This window comes from Anomalospiza imberbis, chromosome 7 (assembly GCF_031753505.1).
Source record: "Anomalospiza imberbis isolate Cuckoo-Finch-1a 21T00152 chromosome 7, ASM3175350v1, whole genome shotgun sequence".
In the NCBI taxonomy this organism is placed as follows: domain Eukaryota; kingdom Metazoa; phylum Chordata; class Aves; order Passeriformes; family Viduidae; genus Anomalospiza; species Anomalospiza imberbis.
Window position 1 is genome coordinate 1,659,366 of NC_089687.1, and position 22,947 is coordinate 1,682,312.

General features: G+C 40.4%; 1 protein-coding gene across 1 annotated transcript in view; it reads right to left on the reverse strand.

The window, feature by feature from the left end:
- RIF1 (replication timing regulatory factor 1) overlaps positions 1-22,947 on the reverse strand; it is a 31,180-nt gene that overhangs the window by 5,261 nt on the left and 2,972 nt on the right. The window contains exons 4-28 of the mRNA XM_068195111.1: positions 22,124-22,254; positions 21,026-21,120; positions 19,202-19,391; positions 18,270-18,362; positions 18,049-18,187; positions 16,921-17,072; positions 16,135-16,252; positions 14,846-15,019; positions 14,506-14,616; positions 14,203-14,265; positions 13,457-13,557; positions 12,415-12,501; positions 10,022-10,095; positions 9,284-9,464; positions 7,588-7,695; positions 7,176-7,325; positions 5,798-5,897; positions 4,891-5,155; positions 3,245-3,287; positions 2,751-2,953; positions 2,340-2,439; positions 1,856-1,999; positions 1,385-1,524; positions 618-707; positions 485-539 (exon numbers count right to left, since the gene is read on the reverse strand). Of these exons, the coding sequence (XP_068051212.1) occupies positions 485-539; positions 618-707; positions 1,385-1,524; positions 1,856-1,999; positions 2,340-2,439; positions 2,751-2,953; positions 3,245-3,287; positions 4,891-5,155; positions 5,798-5,897; positions 7,176-7,325; positions 7,588-7,695; positions 9,284-9,464; positions 10,022-10,095; positions 12,415-12,501; positions 13,457-13,557; positions 14,203-14,265; positions 14,506-14,616; positions 14,846-15,019; positions 16,135-16,252; positions 16,921-17,072; positions 18,049-18,187; positions 18,270-18,362; positions 19,202-19,391; positions 21,026-21,120; positions 22,124-22,254 (3,107 nt within the window). The remainder of the gene's footprint in view (positions 1-484; positions 540-617; positions 708-1,384; positions 1,525-1,855; positions 2,000-2,339; positions 2,440-2,750; positions 2,954-3,244; positions 3,288-4,890; positions 5,156-5,797; positions 5,898-7,175; positions 7,326-7,587; positions 7,696-9,283; positions 9,465-10,021; positions 10,096-12,414; positions 12,502-13,456; positions 13,558-14,202; positions 14,266-14,505; positions 14,617-14,845; positions 15,020-16,134; positions 16,253-16,920; positions 17,073-18,048; positions 18,188-18,269; positions 18,363-19,201; positions 19,392-21,025; positions 21,121-22,123; positions 22,255-22,947) is intronic.

Here is a 22,947-nt window from a genome sequence, read left to right on the forward strand (position 1 = left end):
AAGGTTTTTCTAAGCACCCTTCCTCCAAATGATTTCTTATCTGGGTTTTGATAGTTATAAAAGACACTTTTAAAAACCATTTAATCCCAAAACAAAGAACTCCAAAAACGCTTGAAGTTTTGCTGTATTTCACGTGGTCTGACTGGCACTACAGTCAGCACAGCAGCTGTTCAGGCAATTCCTCCCCAAAAGGAATTCAGGATTTACAATCTTTACCCCTGTAAAATACTATGGCAGCACAGGCAGGTGGGTGATCAAAAACTGCTCACACAGATCCTCCCATTCTGAAATCAAATACCCAGTGATTTGGCCTACATGATATTCTAATTAATCCTACAGGGATAAATGATATAAAGCAGAACACAGCACTGCAATGGTGTTACATTTTCTCTCACTTGGTGTTGAGAATGGAAAACAAATCACAAAACCTCTCACGTTTGGTAGAAACTCTGATTTTTGTCACCATCAGACAACGGGAAATTACCTGAGGTTGGTTTGCAGTGTCTTCTTTGGTATCTTCTACTGAAGGTGGCATTTCCCTAGAAGAGAATTACTGAAATCAGTGCTGCTGCCAAAGGAGAACCCTTAAATGACCACAACTGGGCACTTCTACTCACAGAGAATCTTCCTGGCTCTGGCTGTACTGGGAAAATGAGGTGGTGTCCTGGGAAGCATCCAGGTTGTTGTACATGGCAGGAATGTCAGCTCTGCAACAACACCAGGAAAGGGAGTCAGACTCTTCTTTGCAATTTATTATCTCCTTATTTCAAGGCCATTCTTTTCAGCTGCATTAAATCTTTATTTCTGGGGAATAAAAGCTGTGACTGGGATCCCACTCTGCAAAGAATTCACCAGAAAACCCAGAGGAGCTCCTGCCTCAAGCCCTGCTTACACTGCTTTTGCTGCCTAAGCACAGAAAACACACCAATATTATCTTCTCACATTAGAAGAGATCATTCTAAAGATTCTTCTGCAATTAAGATGAGTCTTGGGAATATCCTAATTCCTGATGTGCTGCTGACTGAAGAAATCCTTTCCTCAGATTGTTTTACCCAATCTTTCCATTTCCATGATTTATGAAAAATGGCATCTTTTATTTCTCACTGCATGTCAGTCCCCAAGTAAAAATGTGAAAATTCCCAAACTCCAAACAGACTAGAGAAGACTGTATTTAATCAAAAGAGGAAATGCCATTGCAAGAATAATTTGGCTGCTTTAAAACAGCAAAGCAAGGAACTCCCTTAGCTTTAAACTTCATAACTTGCATGGAAGAACAAGACTCAGTTACCTGTGGTGGTGTGAGAAACAGGAACTGAAGTTAAGTCAAGCTCAGCTACTCAAAGAATGACATTTCACATTAAGTTTAAAACAACAAATGACAGACCTCTTTGACCTAAGCACTTCTTTCTGATGTTCTGTCAGTATCCTTGGTTTTGTTTCTGGAGGAATGAACACAAAATCAGCAGATTTCTCCTCTTCCAGAAGTGTCTCACTTGTCTTAGGAGATGAAAATTCTAGTTTTAACTGCAGAAAGATAAAAATCCCAAATCCTGGGTTAGGAACAAGAGAGGAACCGAGAATCAGGAATTTCTGAAGGACATGACCTATCTCTGAGAGGGATCTGCCAACCCAAAGCCCACCAAAACCCTAATCTGTCACAACCTCCACAGAGTGAGGACTGAGGTTCTTTTCTGCCCTCCCCAAAACCCAGCAGAGAATTTTGACAGGAATATTAACTCTGACTCTGCTGGGCAGCACAAGTTGGAAAGAAAAACATTTCAGCATCCCCAAAGTCCTGATTTTGTCCCGAAGATCCTGGATTTGATTCCAGGACACCTCTCTGGGAACACTTCACCTTTGCAGGTGTTGCTTGCACGCTGCTGGACTTGTCTTTGCCATCACTTTTGGGTTCACTCGTCTGTGCCAGTATTGAATCTCGTTTCTGTCCCACCTTCACATCCATTCCACTGATCTTTGCGTCCAGCTGGGAATTCTCCATCTATTCACACAAAACCACACTGAATGCACCGTGGGAAGAAACTCCAAGCTCACGAACCTGCCTTGTGTTAATTTCTAGAATAAAACCATCCCACACTCACAAATTTCCTCTAAACTACATAGAGGACGACTTAAACATTAAATGCATCGAATAAATTCCTAGGACTCAAAACTAACAATGCAGGAAGTGGTAAAAACCAGCTGAGTCTTTTGACAGTGCTAACCCAGCACCATTTATCATCCTAAACATGAAACCACTGCAGGCCAATCAGATTAAAAATCCCAGCTGACCTTTCACTCCCTGCTGAACAACTCCCATGAAATCCCAACAAAACATTTACCAGGTCAGAGAAGGGACCACTGCACTCCTCAGACATCTCAATGCTTTCAAAACCAGGCAGCAGCAGAGGGATTTTCTTTTTGGCTTGGCTTAACACAGACCTGCTCAACAACAAAAAATAAAACAACATTTTAGATTTATGGGAGGGGGAAAGGTGCAGAAAAAGAGCAGCAACAAAAAATAAAAAAAAAACAATTTAGATTTATGGGAGGGGGAAAGGTGCAGAAAAAGAGCAGCAACAAAAAATAAAAAAAAAAAACCAATTTAGATTTATGGGAGGGGGAAAGGTGCAGAAAAAGAGCAGCAGCTCGCAATAAAAGCACCCCCCAGCTTGCACAAGGAATCAGAATGGTACGACACAACTCGTGAGCTCCTCCTGTGAAGATGACAATGATAAAAATCAGTTTCTTACTTTAGTTCCTCAGGATAGGTGAGAGAGGAGGCCTTGGCAAAGGTGCAGTTCCAGAGCTGGGCGCTCTGCTGGCGGATCTGTTTGTTCCTGTGCTGGAAGCCCACGCAGAGCACGGGGCTGAGCTGCTGCAGGAGCTCAGTGTCACAGGAGCCCGGGCAGTGGCACTGCAGGCACTGCAGGATCTCTGCCAGCAGCTTCTCCAGCTCAGGGAGAACAAAAGACAGGTTTTTTAAATGGGAATTTTCAACTAAAATCTGCAATATTTGAATTATAAGCTTATTCTCGACTTTACAGCCCGAAATGTCACATCACATGAAAGTCCCAGAGCTGAGTGCTCCTCACTTCTAGAATTTAAATGTTAAATGTAAAAGAATTTAAAACATTAAATCTCTACCCTCATGACATTTTATTTTTTTTTTTTAATGCAGAAGAAATGGCAGAACTCTGCTGTCCCACATCTCCCCCAAGCCCAGTGATTTCTGTAGCAAATTTACCTTGCTGTTCAGATTGCTGTAGACTCTGGGTACCTCAGGGAGCCTGCCAAAACAAATTCAATTCATTTCTGTTTTGCTGTCTCATTTATCCCAAGCATAATTTAACAGATAATAAATTCTGCACACTGGTTTTAGTAAGCAACTGGATGGAATCACTTTGTGAAATGAGCCTCAGTTGGGATTAAACAATTTCCTGATGGAGTTTCCCAGATCATCCTTTAAATTCCAGGAATACTGCTATGCTGACTTCAGGAGAAATTAATGGAAAAGTCAGTGGTAATTAGTATAAATTTAAAATTACAGCTTTTCTTATAAAATAACTCCTAATAATAACTCTAAATGGTCTGCTTAAACACATTTCCCAGGCCCCATAAATATTTGCATTAAAAAGCTGAAGTACTGGCATTAAAAAGCTGAAGTGCCACTAAGCAATTCCATAAACAAAACAATTCCATTTAAGTAAGTAAATAAATAAATATGTTCCATGTACAAAACAATCCTTAGGTACAATTAGCCAGAAAAATGTGAGCAAACTGCATTTTTAACTCATTTTATAAGCCTGTGACCTCCAAGCTGGAGAAGTTCCCAAGTTTTTATTTGCTTCCACATGTCTTTTAAAAATATTTATCCAACTTCTCATTTTTCAGGAATAAATCTTAAAAAAAAAAGATGCTCAGAAAATAATCTCTCCCATTTTTATGAATAAATGCAAGGAAAACAATGCTCAGGAAAAAAGCATCAAAGTTTTTCCCAGTATTTCCTTCTGCTTTAAAAACTTCCAGGATTTCAGTGCACATCAAGAAATTATCATTAATTTCCTTGACAATTTAATGCAAAAAAATTTATTTTTTCCCTAAGAAATTTTATTTTTTTCTATCAATAAGTGCCTTCACTGCAGGGCAAAGTAACAGCAGGTGGAAAGCAAACTTTAGAGCCTTGCAGAGATGCCTAGAGAGTCACTCTGAAGTGTTGCCCTGATTTTCAGAAGTGTTACGTTTTCTTTTCTAGTTCTTTTGAAAGTTTTAAAGTTCTCATAAAACTTGTTGAGCCTTCTGATAATGTTTCCGTATTTGAGAGTCAGCGTTCCGCCCCAGTTTCATGGATAAACAGAATATTTGCGTGTTTCTCTGTGGGTGGAGAGGAATGATGGATTGATCTTTGGACCAGTGTGGTTGGACAGGTGGCAATTCCATCCTCCAATCCACCAGGAACAAATATCAAGCAGCAGAGACAAAACTCAAGCCTCAAAAGAGCAACAATGACAGAAAAAACCACCCTTGGTGTTCGGGACAGCAAAGAAATCACTTTTAATTAAAGGTGGGTGAAGCTGTTCTGCATGATCAGGTCAGACTGATAGAATTCCATTTTAAATACACATTTACACTGAGGATGGGCTTCCCACTCTAATAATTAACACAGGCAGTGTCTAAAGACCTTTGGAATTCTAGAAATACCAGATGTTTGAATAAAACTGGCTTTTTTCTCTTTTGAACTTCCCAAGCTTCTGTGTGCTCATTTCGTGCCCAACAGCGGCAGTGAAGAGATGGAAATTTGAAATACGGAGCTCCTATCAAGCCTTGAGCTCCATCCCACCCAACTCCAGAGTTTTCCCAGCCCAGGTTCCCAGGCACCCTGCAAACACTCACTTGGTTTTTTCATAGAACACTGCCAAGGGCTGGGAGAAGTTGGCCAAGGTGGTGCCGAGGAGCGACGGCAGCGAGATGCGGCTGACGATGGCGTGCACGGCGGCCAGCAGGGAAGGGCCCAGGGCACTCAGGGACTCTGCATGGACCTCAGAGCAGCTGAACTCGTGGAAGGAGTTCAGCAGCATCAGCAGCAGCTTGAAGAGAGAGCTCAGTTTGCCAAGGGGCTCCTTCTTCTTCTTAGCCCAGTCTGTGGGTGTCTGGGGAGCTGATGTTCAAAGATTCAATTAAAAATTGGATTTTTTCCTTAAGCGACATGAGAAGACAGCTGAACATCCAGTCTGCATGAGAGGAAGAACTTTGTTCCCAAACTAGATCTATATACAAGTAGTTTAAAAACTGATTTAACAACTTAGCCACATTTTAATGCGTAATTTTATCCGATTTCTGCTCTTGTTATTTCTATTTCTGGCTTGTCAGAATCTGGTTTTAGATTTTTATGCCTACTTGAAAATAAACAACCACTCCTCAGATAGCACAAATTCTGGAACAGTGAACAGGAGAGGAGGAGAAATATAATTTTTTATTAGTTTATTTATTTGGAAGTCAAGTTTACATTATGTTCTTCCTCATCAGCATTTCCAATTAAAGCATTTCATTCCTTCAGCAGCCCAACACTGCATTTTACCACTTTAACAAATTCCCATGGGGCAGATAAATTTTAACTGCTTTTTTACAGAATTATGCTTTTTTGGAAATTATTTCTTCAGCTTTAACAGTTTAAGTGGGAATAGGAAACAAAACAAAGAATATTTTATACACAATGACCCTGTGTCTTCTGTTAAACTCTCATTTTTAACCAACTCCTGAAGCCACACACAGAAACCCCAAAACTTAAGTATTTCCTTACATCTGTTTTTGGGCTGGAATTTAGTGCCATAGGGTGCAAAGTTGATGCAGTCAACCATGACTGACACAAGGTGGGTGAGACCTTCCAGCATGGGAAACACCTGAGCAGGAAACAGAAACAAAAATCAATCAGCAGAAACAGAAATCTATCAGCAAAACCAGAAGTCAAGCAGCAAAGCCAAAAATCAATCCTCAAACGAGCAACAATGACAGGAAGAAACACCCTTGGTGTTTGGGACAGCAAAGAAATCACTTTTAATTAAAGGTGGGTGAAGCTGCTCTGCATGATCAGGTCAGGCTGATAGCATTCCATTTTAAATACACATTTACACTGAGGATGGGCTTCCCACTCTAATAATTAACACAGGCAGTGTCTAAAGCAGCAAACAGTGGCAGGCAGTGGGAGAAGGGGTCACATTTAGGATAAATCAATAAAATTAAGGTTCAAGGCTCACTGTGTGCTCAAGGACAAAGCCTGGTTGCCAGAAAAGTCATTACCAGCACAACAATTAAGTTGCCATTAACAGTCAAAGCACAAATAATTTTTTGTGCATAGAAAAAGATGATCAAAGCTGCTTTTTTCCCCTCTCAATCCATCCAAATTTTCCTAAACATGGTCAAACTTGCTTTAAAAGGAACACTGATATTGTGAGCTGAAAGAAGCTGCAATATAGCTTCTCGCTGAACTTTTAAACTGTTTGTCTTGTTTAGTAATTACTGATTTTTAAAAGTGATATTTATCACTTATTTATTTATCAGGAGACAGCAGCATCCAAGGTAGGTTACAATGATGCAATCCTCTCAATTCCAGGTTTTTAAATTCCAGTTTTTTGTTTCTTTCACAGTATTTTTTCCAAAGTGAACTTTATTCATCAAGGATTTTAAATCCCAAACTAAATGTTCACCCCCTTCCCCTTGTGGTGTGAGTTTGGGAATAGGCAATTTAGGTAACAAAACCATTGATTCTTTCAAAATCTTTCTCTTTTATGCAGCTTTGGGAGTAAAATCCTTACATTTTAGTGTACAAGGCTGATGGCTCCGTGTTCCTCCTCCCTAATGGCGGTGCCTGGGTTGGTGGTATTTACAAACACACTGCACCTGGACAAATCCCAATTACCACCACGATGACACTCATTAACCATTGGTATTAATTAGAAGACTAATCTAAAATCTGCTTAACTATTTGAATGCGTAACCTTTATAGTTACTTGTACTCCCTTTTTTCATTTCTCCACCAAGTCCTGTCAGCAAAAAGAACTCTTAAAGCTTCAAGTCTCACCTGAGCCACTCCACACTACAGAAATCACATTAGAATTTACACCCCACCTTCTGAGACCTAATTGAGAAGAGATCTGCTAAATGATCAGTTTTATACTCACTACTGGAGTTTCACCTTCTAGCCCAGCTATTATTTTGGCACAAAGTTCTTCACAGCACAGGTTTTCTTCTGCTGTTGCCACCAGAGCAGCACAGCGAGCAAAAGCTCGATACAGGTCAGACCAAGAGCGCAGCAAGGATTTCAGAGTTGGCTTTAACACAGAGAGAAAAAGTTGGTAAATATCAATATCTGTGCACAGAGAAAAACTTGCTTCAGGTTTTTTTTTTTCTTCTGTCAAAACCTAGGGAATTCTTCAGGGTTTTAAATTGGAGGTTTAGGGTTTTAAAACCACGGTGCTGTGCTGAACCCAAAACCCAGCTGACTGAACCCAAAGTCAGCTCTGAGAGTTCAGGGATTTTATAATTTTATAAATACCACGTTGTTCTGAATTAATTTGATTCACTTGCTGTTACCTGTGGGAATCCCTGAGTGGGGAAAATGTGGGATACTGGCAGCAACAAAGCACTGTAGACAGCACTGAAGTTGTGTTCCAGGGCATCCCCCTGGTTCACCTCGTTATTCTGCAACAAGAAAAGAGTTTTATGGTTTAATAGGATTCATTTCTTCACCCTTGTCAATGCTTTGATTGTTAAATAAACAGTTTTTTCCACTCTTCTCCAAGGAGATTATCTCCCAAACACCATTATCTTCTGGGAGAAGAGCTGCTAAAATCTGCTTTTTTTAGAAGAGACCCCTTGGGGAAGTCACCTCCCAAATTTTGTCTCAAACTGGGACATTTGAATATTTAAACTTTATACTTATTTTTACTCCCTTTTTTCATTTCTCTACCAACTCCTGTCAGCAAAAAGAACTCTTAAAAGCTTCAAGTCTCACCCAAAACACTCCACGCTACAGAAACCACCACATCAGAATTACAACTCGCTTTTGTATCTAGTTTAAAAGAGATCTGCTAAATTATGTTTAGCAGAGCTAAAGCTGCAAAATGGGGATGACCAATAAGGCTGTTCCTGATTCACTGTAATAAACACAGTTTGAAATCAGATATTCTGCTCTTTCGAGAGTTCAGGAGGATCCTGCTAGCAAAAGGTAAAAAAGCTGTGTTTCTAAGAGCCAAAATACATTCCAAGAATCAAACTGGTGTGTTCCTCAATTATTCCAGCTGCAGCAAGTGATGACCACCTCAGAGAATCCTGGGAAGGGACCTTAAAACTCATCTCATTCCAACCCCACTGATCGCATCCCACGCTTTCCACCATCCCAGGCTGCTCCAGCCTGGCCTTGGGCACTTCCAGGGCTGTTCAAGGCATGGAAAGGCAAAAAGGTCCCACAGCCAAGGGCCATAAAGAAAGGGTTGTTAATCAGGCTGTTGTTAATGAGGCTGTAATTAATTTTTAAGTCAGTCCTTGTTGCTCCAGTTTGGGATCAGGCTCTGACCTGGCCACAGCATCCCCTCACTGAGCACTCCGAAAATCTGGAGTATAGAACCTGAAGCAGGAATCATCTTCACGGGCATTTTACTTCCTGGACACCAAATTTTACATTTGCTGATCAATAACAGAGATTTCAGGAAGGCAAAGCTCCTGTGGGAATTCCATCCCAGCCCCTCCCCACCCTCCCAGGCAGGATTCCTTCCCAATATCCCATCCATCCCTGCCCCTGGCAGTGGGAAGCCATTCCCTGTGCCCATGCTGCTGTAAAGAGTCACAGCACCTAAAACTTTCTCCATAAATTGTATGATTTTTAGATCTAATGATTAATGAGGATTAATTAATTCAGCAACTCCTACATTACAATCAACACATTTCCAGTAAATAAGCTGCTTAATCTGTTAAATACTGTAATTTTTAAGACTTTTACTACACTAAAGATGTCTAACATGAGTAAAACTCTGCTCTAATTACATCCTGAACACCCCCATCTGGGATTTATTTGATTTTCACACCAAGCAAACCAACCCATGGTATTTAAAAGTTAACAGTTCCTGGGGGGAACCCTTCCATGGTTTTCACCAGCAGGATTATGCCAAGCTAATTTCAGTATCACTTCAAGACATGGAATTCCTTAAAAAAATCAGATAAATGCTCAGCAAAGTCCTCCTGTGGGAGTGTGGGGAAGAGAACCAAGTTCACTGATTAATGAATTAATTACCTGATTAATCCACTCAGTCAGAGGAGTAACAACAATACTCCACATTCTCCAGAGGTGCTCCTTGTTGCCCACCTGCTCTGCACTCTGATCAATGACCCCCAGCACAGACTCACTGAAAGCCAGGGCAGAGGTGGGCCCAGACAGCGCAACCCCCACCAGGGCCTCCAGGATCCCAAAGAACCTGGGGAAGGAAATTCCACAGGTGAGAGTTTGGCTTTTTTTCCCAGCTGACATGAGAGGGTAATGCTTTTTCTCTTCAAGCCAGGTCTCCTAAGCTCTCAGAGATAAGCATTATACCCTTGATAGCTCAGCTACCTCAGGTGCCATAAAAGTAGCAGGATGGCTCCTGTGACAGTGTTGGAAACAAAAAGTTTTAATAAAAAGCAAAATAAAGAAGCTCTCTACAGAGAAAAACTGAGCCAGGGCAAGAGGTTCTTGCTCCTGCTAAAACACTTCACAAAAGCGATGAACTCTTTTGTTCTCTTCTTTTTCTAGGGAATTGCTTGGGCAGGACTTTTTGGCTGCTGCCCACTTGGCTATCCTGAAGTTTGGGGTGAAGTCCCCAAGGTCCTACGAGGCGTGTTTTAACCAAACTGAGGAGAGAACCTCCTGGGCTTTTGTCCCTTTTAAGGAGACAAAGGGTGAGCGGTTTGCTCTGTCAACAGGGGGCACATTCCACCAAGAGGGGAAATAAAAATGGTGTGGTACTTTCTAAGGGATGCTCAGAGCTCCAGGTACCTCTCATCTGTCACACAGCACTCCAAGAGGTTGTTATGGAAGGGCAGCTGGATCAGGAACAGAGCTGGAGTTCCCTGGGAGAGAAACAGAGAGGTGAACACCGCGCTGAGCAAATGCAACGGCTGCCCCACTTCCACAAGTGTCCCTGCACTGCACTGGGCCAAGCCAGAGGGCACAGCTATCACTACTATCAGCCAGAAATTCATTATTATTATCACTACTATCAGCCAGAAATTCATTATTATTATCACTACTATCAGCCAGAAATTCATTATTATTATCACTACTATCAGCCAGAAATTCATTATTATTATCACTACTATCAGCCAGAAATTCACTATTATTATCACTATTATTAGCCAGAAATTCATTATTATTATTAGCCAGAAATTCACTATTATTATCACTACTATTAGCCAGAAATTCACTACTGATATCAGCCAGAAATTCATCATTATTATCATTATTATTAGCCAGAAATTCAATACTGTTATCAGCCAGAAATGCACTATTATTAGCCAGAAATTCATTATTATTATCACTACTATCAGCCAGAAATTCATTATTATTATCACTACTATCAGCCAGAAATTCATTATTATTATCACTACTATCAGCCAGAAATTCATTATTATTATTAGCCAGAAATTCACTATTATTATCACTACTATTAGCCAGAAATTCACTACTGTTATCAGCCAGAAATTCACCATTATTACCATTATTATGAGCCAGAAATTCACTACTGTTATCAGCCAGAAATTCACCTTATTATCACTATTAGCCAGAAATTCACTATTATTATCAATACTATTAGTCAGAAATTCACTACTGTTATCAGCCAGAAATTCACTATTATTATCACTACAATTAGCCAGAAATTCACTCTTATTATCATTGCTATTAGCCAGAAATTCACTCTTATTATCACTATTATTAGCCAGAAATTCACTACTGTTATCAGCCAGAAATTCACTCTTATTATCACTACTATTAGCCAGAAATTCACAATTATTATTAGCCAGAAATTAATTATTATTATTACTATTATTAGCCAGAAATTCATTATTACTAGCCAGAAATTCACTACCATTATTAGCCAGAAATACATTATTATTACTATTATTAGCCAGAAATTCACAATTATTATTAGCCAGCAATTCATTATTATTATTAGCCAGAAATTCACTATTATTATTAGTATTATTAGCCAGAAATTCATCATTATTATTAGCCAGAAATTCACTATTATTATTACTATTATTACCCAGAAATTCACAATTATTATTAGCCAGAAATTCATTATTATTATTAGCCAGAAATTCACTGTTATTATTACTATTATTACCCAGAAATTCACTATTATTATCACTATTGTTAGCCAGAAATTCATTATTATTATTAGCCAGAAATTCACTATTATTATTACTATTATTACCCAGAAATTCACTATTATTATGAGCCAGAAATTCACCATTATTATCATTATTATTAGCCAAAAATTCACTATTATTATTACTATTAGCCAGAAATTTAAATTATTATTACTATTATGAGCCAGAAATTCACTATTATTATTACTATTATTACCCAGAAATTCACTATTATTATGAGCCAGAAATTCACCATTATTATCATTATTATTAGCCAAAAATTCACTATTATTATTACTATTAGCCAGAAATTTAAATTATTATTACTATTATGAGCCAGAAATTCACTATTATTATGAGCCAGAAATTCACCATTATTATCACCACTATTATTAGCCAGAAATTCCCTATTATTATTACTACTATTAGCCAGAAATTTACAATTATTATTATTATTATTAGGCAGAAAGTCACGGTTATTAAAGGTTGTCCAAAGCTGCCCGTTCTAACACTTCAGCACCACAGCAAGAGGGCAAACTGGAAGGCTCGGATGCTGCCAGATGCTGGGATTTGCCCCTTGCCAGGGCACAGCCAGAGATGCTTTGGGCCCCTTCTGCTCAAACCTACCCGGAACATTTCAGGTTCGCTGCTGTTCAGAGAGCTTAAAAAACGTGTTTAATACCTGCTAATTAGAACTTCAACGAGGAGCACACCCCTTCCTGCTCTGTCTGCTCCTCCCGAAACAAAACCACCAAAATTCAGCAGCATTTCAGCCTTTTCTCACAGCTTTCTTTGTGAGTTCTGTCTCAGTATTTCTCCTCTGCTCCCCCTCTCTGATGCAGCACGCGGAACGTGATATTCACTAATCACTACCAGCCCTTTGTGTGTAATTTTATTCATTAGGCACAGTTAAATTACTCCACAGAAGTGAGGCCTGCAAACAAAGTCTGGAATATAAAACAATTTGACTTCCCAATAACTTTCAGCATGAATCAAGTCCCAGAATTAATTCAGACTTACATTTAAAAGATCCATATCAGCAACCTGATAAGCTGGGGATCCCAGTGCTTTTGGAGGCAACTCCTTGACAGTGATATCAATGAGGGACTAAGTAAAAGAAAAGAAAAAAAACCATTTAAGTATATTTTTCTGAGGGCTCAAACCGGGAAAGGGAAGGGAAAGGGAAGGGAAAGGGAAGGGAAAGGGGAGGGAAAGGGGAGGGAAAGGGGAGGGAAAGGGGAGGGAAAGGGGAGGGAAAGGGGAGGGAAAGGGGAGGGAAAGGGGAGGGAAAGGGGAGGGAAAGGGGAGGGAAAGGGGAGGGAAAGGGGAGGGAAAGGGGAGGGAAAGGGGAGGGAAAGGGGAGGGAAAGGGGAGGGAAAGGGGAGGGAAAGGGGAGGGAAAGGGGAGGGAAAGGGGAGGGAAAGGGGAGGGAAAGGGGAGGGAAAGGGGAGGGAAAGGGGAGGGAAAGGGGAGGGAAAGGGGAGGGAAAGGGGAGGGAAAGGGGAGGGAAAGGGGAGGGAAAGGGGAGGGAAAGGGGAGGGAAAGGGGAGGGAAAGGGGAGGGAAAGGGAAGGGAAAGGGAAGGGAAAGGGAAGGGAAAGGGAAGGGAAAGGGAAGGGAAAGGGAAGGGAAGGGAAAGGGAAGGGAATAAAAAAAATGAGAGAGAGAGGCAAAAAAGAGAGAGGCAAAAGAGAAAAAAATACACCAAAACCCACCAAAATCCACAAAAAAACCCTCAAAATACAAGTTACAAAAAAACCCACCCAAAAATACAAAAATTATAAAAAACCCACCTAAAACCACAAATACCACCAAAACCACCAAAAGAATTTACAAAAAAATTACAACCCCCCCCCCAAAAAAAAAAAAAAAAAAAACCCAAAACATTCCAAAACCTACAAAAAAACCCCAAAAATACAAAACTCCCCCCACAAAAGCCAAACGGAAAGAACTCCCTCCAGTCAAAACCAACAAGAACTCCAGGAAGGTCTCCAGGGTGGCTCTGAAGCACAGAACCAAGTACCCCAGTGCACCCCTGGAAATGCTCTTCAAGCACAGCTCACCAGGATTTTCTGCACAGACAGAGAATTCGATCTCACGGTGTTTTTTAAGGCCTGGAGTAACATGGTCAGGATTTCTGAGCCTTGCTTCTCTTTCTTATTTCCTGCAATAAAGAACTTTTCCACTCAGAGCAGAGTGGTCACTCTGAGCAGCATTCAAACTTTAGTGCAAAAGCAAAAGAAAATAATCTGTGTACATTTGGGAAAAGTCACCAAATCCTTCAGAGATTCAGGTGCCAATTCTGCTCGTAACAGAAATGAAATTTCAAAGTTTAAATAAAAAACCTTCAAGTTCAGTTAGGAAATGGAAACACCCATGTTTCATTAAGGGTTTGAATTTTGATACATTGAAGTTGTGGAATTTTGTATTCATCCAAAGAATGCTTCTTCATGTTCTGATTGATTTTCAATAAAGAAGTTTGCATTATTAAGCATATTCTGGACTTTCCTTGGATAAAGGACATTTTTAAAACAGGAATCTACTTTTATAAATCTGCAGACTCTACAGCTTCCTATGGAACAGAATTTCAGTGAAGGAAAAGAGTCCAAAACTTCATTTTTGTCCCCATTCCTCAGTACTGAAGGCTTGAGGAGGGGTGGCTGTTCTTTTGAAATGTTTTAAAATAAAACAGAATTATTGATTCAGACTAAACCCAAGCAATGAACAATGAACAATTTCTGTCTAGTTTACAAATAAACCACCTGTGACTGGTGAGCAATGCCAAATTAAAGAAAATGACCCTTTTTACCTGCTTCAATTGCTGTTTTTACATATCCATTCATGTCCTTCCAGATAACATTCAGCAAACAATCTGCAAGGTAACAATGGTTTTATTCAGCTTGCAGTCAAAGCAGTCAACAAAACTGCAGCTAAAATACTAGTTGTGTTAAAGGACAGATTTTGATTTAAGCCAAAACTCAAATTTCAGTGCAAGTCAGACCAGTTCTACTTGTTATAACACCGAGACTTCACACAAAGTGTTGATTTCTTATGCTTCCCTTGCCCGCTTGATTTCCCAGAAAATGTTTAAATTTCACCACTGAATTCTTACCAGGAACTTCTTTTCCAATTGCAATAAAGCCATCCTGAACAGCATTTATCAGAGTGCTGGCATGCTTACAAAAAAAAGAAGGGCTACTGATCAGTGGGTACTGGAGAGGCTCTACAAGAACAAAGAAACACATTCCATAAACCTGTTACTTTGCAGTTTACTGGGAAAATAAGCCTTAAAAATAATCAAGCATTTGTGTATTCACAGCATTTTTAACATAAAAATATCTTAAAGCTGACAACACTTAAAAGCTTAAATCACTTCATTCTAACATACAAGATTTGAGATTACACAAATGTATTTTTTTACAATTACACATAAATATATATAACTCACATACCTAAACTAAGCACGAGCTTGTTTTGCTTAGCAAAATCCACAACTTGTGGTCCCATGAGGAAGTGGAGCAGCATTTCAATGCCCAGGAGCTGGATGGAGGGGAAGAGCAGCACTCCTGCTGTGCTGCTGTTCAGGGCCATCCTGGGTGTGCCTGGGCTCACAAACATGAAAGAACCTGAGGGAGGGCACAGAAATCATGGAAAATGACAGAGATTCCAGGGAAAAGCCCCAAATTCCCCAGGAAAAGGACAAATCATGGAGTGCTTGCTGCTGGCTGAAAGGCACCTCTGACAGGCAGGTTTCTCACATAAGTGGGTTTTGCTGTCACAGCCATATTTTTCCCAGTATTTTAAGTATCTGCCCCAAAATTGTAAATTCTGGGACACCAAATTTTATTTTGGCCATAGAAATCTCCATGGAAGCTGTGGTTACACAGCCACTGAACACTTGTATAAATCTGCTGCTACAAAACAGTTTCCATTCAATTGTCACCCGGAACACAAATTTAAGAGGTCTTGGCAAAATATTTTGACCAACTCAGCTGTGATCTCACTGGACTAAGATGAAATTTTTTAAGAAGGGAAAACAGGAAACTCCCAAATCCAGGATCCCTGATTACAGCAGAACAGAATGGCACAAGGCATGGATGCCAGGCTTCCAGAAAGGGAAGGAAAACCAGGAGTTCCTCATGGGATATTTGGATATAAAACTCAAAGAGCTGTGGTTTCACATGTGGTTAAAGTATTAAAATTCCTGATGGATCATCATCACTGGGCAGGGTTAGGTGGGGTATTGGGAAGGAATTCCTGGCTGGGAGGGTGGGGTGCCCATCCCTGGAAGTGCCCAAGGCCAGGCTGGACAGGGCCTGGGATAGTGGAAGGTGTCCCTGGATGAGCTTTAAGGTCCTTTCCAAGCCAAACCATTCCAAGGTTCTCCACTATTCAGGCAGAAACTAAAAAGGCAACAGAAATAAAAGGGCACATAGAAATAGCACATGCACTCATGGATGAAAAAGTAAGATTTCAAACCAGAGCTCCCTTGCAACAGAGAACACAATTCAGGACATTAAAACTGGTCCTCAAACTGTGACTGGCACAACTTTTTAAACTTTACACAGTGACTGCAACAGCCTCACCTTCCCAATATAAATCATGCAGTGACCATGCAGAAAAATCACTGTTCTGAAGAGCAATGATCATAAATGAAAAAAGCAGAACATGACAAACAGAAGAGATGAGTCTCTGCATGTGAAATGGAGCTGGAAATTGCCACAGGCTGATGTTTCAGTACCTGATTTCTGCCCAGGGGTTGCTGAGCCCAGGCTGGGGTTGTTTGGCCGTGAGGGAGTTCCTGGGAATGCAGCAGCAGGATCCACACTCAGGGTGCTTTGGATTAATGGGACACAAACCTGCAAAGGGATCCCAGCAACAGCTACAACACGTGCAAGCCATGAAAAGCTCATTTCACTCAGCACAGGCTGGGCTGCTGTTCACAAAGCAGAGTTTCTGGGCATTTCGTATGAATTAGAAAAGTCTAATCAAACTAATCAAATTCCTGGGGGACGCAGTGTATTTTAATAACCCTAAGAAAATACTTTTCCCTCCCTTTACTCCCACCTTGAAGATTAATTTAATGAAATCCAGGTGTTGAATAGAAACAGGTCCATTCCACTTGCAGTGTGGCTAGAAATGAAACACCTGCTTCATTTTTCTTTCTATCTTCCTAAATATTTATGGTCTTGTCACCAGTTTTCCTAGGGCAGCCTTTTCCAAGCCCACACTTCCTTGGTGAAAGGAGACAAGAGCCTTTATTTAACTCATCTATAACCCATGACTGCACTCAGGGCAGATTTTCAGAGATGCTCTCAGGGCATTCCCACAGACTCTCCAAAATTTTGGGGCTGTGAGTCCCAAATATCCCTTCTACACAATCTGTAAGCCACACACAAGGACAAACTGGCTCCTTGAGGGAGTTTGATTTCAGTAACAAAGCAGAGAGGGATGAAGCAGGAATATTTTCCAGAACTCAGAGGGGCCTGGGCTGCCCAGGGATCAGGATTCTTGTCACCTGTGTTACCTGTTCAAAGTTTGAGGGCAGGTGAGGTCCCAGTCTCATCAGCAAATACCACCACACCTCCAGCTTGGTCAGGGCCAGAGCCTCTGTCCTCACGTGGATGGAGCTCAGGGGCTGCATCAGCAGCTTCAGCCTCTTAGCACTGCACAGGATGTCTGGCAGACCCAAAAGGTTCATTTTAAACAATTCACACTACTGAATCACAGCTCAGCAAAATTCAATTAAACCATTATGTTTTTTTCCCCAATATCTTTTCGCTTCAAATTCAATTAACAGTCATTTGCAAAACTCAACTCCACCAACCTTTCAAATTCTCTTACTGCTCTAATTATTGCTTAAAACAACTCTGCAAAAATCAAGTATTTCTTTTCAATACAAAGGCTGAAATTAAATTTTCTGCATTCCAGCCAGACCCCACTCTGGAAGGGAGGTTGGACCCAACCTGACCCACTTTGGGATTCTCTGATAAACAGAAGAAATTCCCTCTTGCTTGCTCTGCTAGGTCCCATCTGCTCCAGGGACAGGAAAATCAAACACTGAGTTTTCCCTTCAGAACACAGACAGGCACAATCAAGGTAAAAAACATTGTATTTTGACACAAGGTAGACTAAAAACTTGTCCAGATTCAGGTTGCACCTTTAAAACAACTTTTTTTAAAAACATCTCTGGAATCCTGAAGTGTTGCCTTTCTCCAGTTAAGCCACACCATCCAAAATAAAATATACAGGATGCTTTATTCTCTGTTTCACTGCTGTTTGGATCATTTATAACACTACAAAACACGATTTACTAGTTTTATTCTATTTCCAGCATTCCCAGCAGAAAAACTAGGATAGAACAAATGATCAAACTATCACCTTGCCCCAAAAAGAAAAGAAAACAAGAAAAAAACCAGCAAAAACTTGAATTTTAGCTGTGCATACAGACAATGAATTTTCCTGCACCATTATGTGGATACCCATTGGTATACAAACAATGCACTGATCACTGACAGATTGTTTTTTTCTAGCTATGTATTAATACATATGATGTATTTATGCACTGAAGTATATATTCCAGTATGTATATTTTTCCAGTTATGTATGACTCGTATTAGAACAAATCAGGCTAAATATTTCTTTTTAAACCTACCTGGATTTAGAGCAAAATTATCAATGAGGCTCTTCCATGCAATGAAGGCAATTTTCTTCACCACAGGGGAGCCACTGCGGAAGCCCAGCTCCTCCAGCTGCAGCAGGGAGTTGATGAAGCTGCCACTGCGATGCAGAGTCTGGGCAGGAAGAAATTCACAACTGAAGAGATTTCTGCTGCTCAAAGCTCCTTTTCTAAAGACTTATTCCCTTTCTGCTTACCTTTCCAAGCAATCTGACAAACAGGGGCCACAGTTTTAACACGAAGGTCTCGTTTTTGGAAGAAAACAATTTCTGAAGTTCGGAAATTAATTTCTGCAGACAGAAAGAAACAGGATCTCTACAAGAAACGGGATTTAAAATATTCTAAAAACTACACACTCGTACCAATGTCCGGGGACACAACCAACAGACAGGAGTTGAGATTATGCAAATATCTTTTTTACAATTAAATATATGTATGTATAAAACTCATATACCTAAACTAAGCACGAGTTTGTTTTGCTTAGCAAAATCCACAGCTTGTGGTGCCATGAGGATGTGGAGCAGCATTTCTGATGTTTCTCCATCAGAAGGATTTCATTCTGTACCACACAGCATTTGATGCCACCTGATTCTCTTTTTAGTTGAAATTTGTGGCTCTTATTCTGACAGTGGCAACCAACAAAGCAAAATCCAAGTCTTCAAGTATTTGCATTTCCCCCAACTCCAAAGCCAAAACACGGCCTGACCCCAACCACCACCTGGTTTGGGTGGGTTTTTCAGCAGAAAATAAGGCAAAAGAAATGAGCCAAGTAAGGCCAGTCCTGGAAGTGAAGGGGAACATGAAAATCTTCATCAAAGACACCAAGGGGCTGCTGCTGCTGCCCAGGATGGGGACTCTGAAAGGGAATGGAACATGCTGAGCATCCTCTCCTTTCCTGCCTCCCTCTCCACCCTCAGGCCTCCAAATTCTGTCTCCCATCTCCTTTGTTGCTGGGCACTTTTCTGCAGTGGTCCTGTATTTACATTTTACATATTTATATTATGTATTCCCTTTTTTTTTTCCCTCCACTAAAACCACTGGCATCAAGAAGTTGCTGTCAATGCACAGGAAATCAAATGAATGCTCCCCAAGAGCCCCAGCTGAGCAGAGGCCCAGCGCTGTCACTCACTGTGGTCATCAGGTGCTCGGTGACAGCTGCCACCTCCTGCTGCTTCTGCAGGAGCAGTGGCATTCCCATCTCCAGGGCAGTGGCACCTCTTAACTGCACTTTGTGAGCTGAGTGGACAACCAGAGGGATGATCAGCTTTGCCCACCTCACAGCCTCTTCTCCCATCTGGGCTGGAGCTTGCTCCATTAAACTGGATCAAAACAAACAAACAAACAAACAAACAAAAAAAAAAAAAAAAAAAAAAAAAAAAAAAAAAAAAAAAAACCAAAAAAATAGGGATTACAGATCTCCAGCAGCAGCTCAGGCATTCCAGTTATCTTTGTATCACCAATACATGCTCTAATTCAATCCAGGATTTATAGAAAACCATCCAAATATTTGAAATCAGTTGTATTTTGAGATTGTACTAGAAGTGCAAAGTTCAAGTGTTATTTCAGATAAACCCCTCCAAAAGCACAACAGCCTGACTTGAGAGCTGTGCTTTCTGCTTTATCACAACAATTTGGGCACAGGAGCTGAGAGCCTGGCAGGAATGCACAATGCCCAAGGAAAGTTTGGCCATGAACCAACCCTGGGAGTTCCCAGGAGCCCAGGCAGCTCCCACACAGCTGGGAACAACTCCCAGCAGCTTCTGGAAAAATCCCAAGCCAGGTTTGGACATGCTGCATGAACACTGGCCTGGTCAGAGCTCTGATTTTATCCTCCTAGGCCCAAACTGTTAGAGCACAGCATGACAAAATTCCACACATTTCCACCATCCCACCCACACCAAAAAACGAGCAGAAATGGGAATATCTGGCACATATTCAAACTGGCCTGAATCTAGAAATCCTGGAATTTTGTCAAGTCCCCCTTTTCCCAAGGAAAGTCAAATCCCCATCCCTAGAGTTTATGGAGAATTTGCAGCACTAAAGAAAAGTTCTGCCTTTCAAGTCATTTTATTAAAGTCAGAGGACAAGAACTGTTTATAAGAACTATTTAAAATGGATTTGCAGCTCAAAAGTTTAAGAGAAAACTTAAAAATAAAAGCTCGACGTATTTACTAAAACAGAAATTAAATTAGCACTAAGTAAAGATAAAATTTGACTATTTCAGTTCTGCTGACTAGAACAACATGCTCACAGTGATGGTTCTAAAAAGAGACTTTTGGAATTAGACAGGAATTCCAACAGTGTTATGGGAAACACTGCACTGAAATGTGTTGCCAAGGGGATATTTCCAAATAAGATATTTTTAAATAAACCCCCAAATAATGGCAGAGGATTTCTCAAGCAGGCAGGTTCTGGAAACAAAATGTAAGAACATGACTTGGGAAGCACAGGTGAGAGGTTGGAAATAATTCCTAAGGAGTCATTAAAAATGAAAGCAATATTGACTAATTTGTGCATCAGAATGATGATTAAGGTAATCTTTTAATTAATTATAATACACAAAACAAGCGGTGCACAGTGCAGCTGCTCCCAGCACAGCCCAGCAGCTCCCCAATCCAGCCCTGGGCACAACTCCATGGAATATCCCCTGGTCAGCTGGGATCAGCTGTGTCCTCTCCCAGCTCCTGTGTCCCCATGTCCTTGACTTAGAGCAAACTCTGCTCAGCAGTAACTAAAACACCCTTCCCATCCCAAATCCCACCCACAGCACTCAGCAACCACCGCCAGCCCAGTCACAACCAGGGCAACACTGGAGGAAAACAATCCTTAACACAATAAACAATTCAAGGAGCTTTAGAGTTTTTTTCTTTAGTACATTTAGTGCCACTTGGGTTTTGCATGAAGTTTCCCCCCTTAAATAAAGGACGGCAATGGAATATTGCAGAGCACTCACCGTATAATGACATTAAGTGCTTCATATTCAACCACAACAGACTGAACTTCTCCCTTAGTAAGGATTGTTTCCAGGGTAGAGAGAATATTGGACACCTGAGGAAACAAGAGAACAGCACAGTGGGCACCTGGATACAAATAATTCCAGGAGGAGCTGGAATTGTGGCATTTCATTTTCCAGGATTGTGTTTGGATTACGCCAGGTCTCGTTTTAAACTGGAATATTCGTAACTTTTCTCCCCTGTGATATTTCACTGCTTGCTGTGAAACGTGGATGAAAAATTAAAACTTCACAAATCAATTTTTAGTTGTAAAATTCCAACTTTACAAAGGAGTTGCAGAGATGGTACTACAGCTTATTACAATGGTGGACACATGTGGAGATCGCTCTCTTTCAAAGGACATGTGTGCTTTTGAGAACTTTTGGACTTTTTTCATTCTTTTTTACTAGTTTACATATGTACAGAGCTTTATAATAGGTTTATGTATATTTATTCTGTTGATTTTGTGTTACAACTTCTAATTAGTCTTTGTACAGAGAACTTTCTAATTTTTTTATTTTTTGTAGACTGAGCTTTGGTTTTTTCTTTGTTTTAGAGTTCAAGGGGCTTTATTTTTTTAGCTTGGAAAGGGGCCTCTCATATTTCTTTAGTTTGGAGATTTGTATTCTCTTTCTTTGGTTGAGGTAGTTTTATAAGCACAGTACAGCTGACTGAACAGCATATTTTACTTACGTTAGCAAGCTATCATTAATTTAAAGTAGCACATTTTACTTAAATCTAACAGGATTTTTACTTTGTTAAATTTTTACCCTGTTTTGTCTGATAGAACTGCTCAAATTGCAGCTTTCCCCTCAAGGAAAGCAATAATTTCTGGCTCAGGTTTTCCAAGAATTACTACTTGGCTGTCAGATTTGATGGGAAATAACCTTTGGATTCAAAAGCTACTGAGTGGAGAGTGACAAAGGATTTGCCTCGTCTCCCTAGGAAAAGACAGCACCAAAATGAGAAATGCAGAAACTCCCCTTAGTTTTTAACAATTTCTGAAGCCTCCTCTCTGTGAGAAACGAGGCCACCAGAAGAACACTGAAGGAACTCACCTCCTTTTGGACAATTTCTGGAGGAAATGCCTGCTTAGAGATGACCCAAAGCGCCCGAGTGCGAGTGTTCTTGTCCGAGGATTTCACAGCAACGCTGTTCACTGCTGCCAGCAAGTCCTGCATTTCAGAGGCTGAAAGCAGAGCACACAAACCCTCAAAATCCTCCTCAACACATTCCAGGTCATTCTGCTCACTTAAGTTTGCCCAGAATCCATTCAGCTGCAAGTCCCAAGGATTTACTGCCTTAAACAACACTTTGGAGCAGTTTCTCACCTACTAAAGTAGCCAAAAAGCTAAAAAATGTATTAATGTACAAATACTAATAATGCAGGGCATCTGTATTACCTTTCTAAGAATCCATAAAATTAGAAGACAGCTTTAGTTAAATCCACCTGAGCTAAAGATTAAGTACTTAATTATTCAAAACTTCCTGGATTTTAAGTGAATTTAGCAGCACTTGGACATAAATAAATTTATTTTAGAGCCTACAAGAGTTTTTTGTTATTAAAGGTGGTAAAATTGTAGCTCATTACATAAAAATTAATAAGGTTAATATAGGACTTAGAGCCAACTAAGAACACAGCTGGAGCAATCATGTGTTCCTTTAAAATTCAAGGGTAGAAAGTCAGATTTATTGCAAATCTGCACTTTGTGGGTGAATGATCTCACAATCAGAGAAATGGAAGGACACTTTCACTCCTCTCCCCCGGTCAAAAATACACCCAAAGGTACAGGAGCTGTTTGTCCTCCCTCCCTTTTCAACTCCCCATTGTTTTCAGGGCTTTGTGATTTCTGGAGCCTGACATTCTGTAATAAAATTGCCA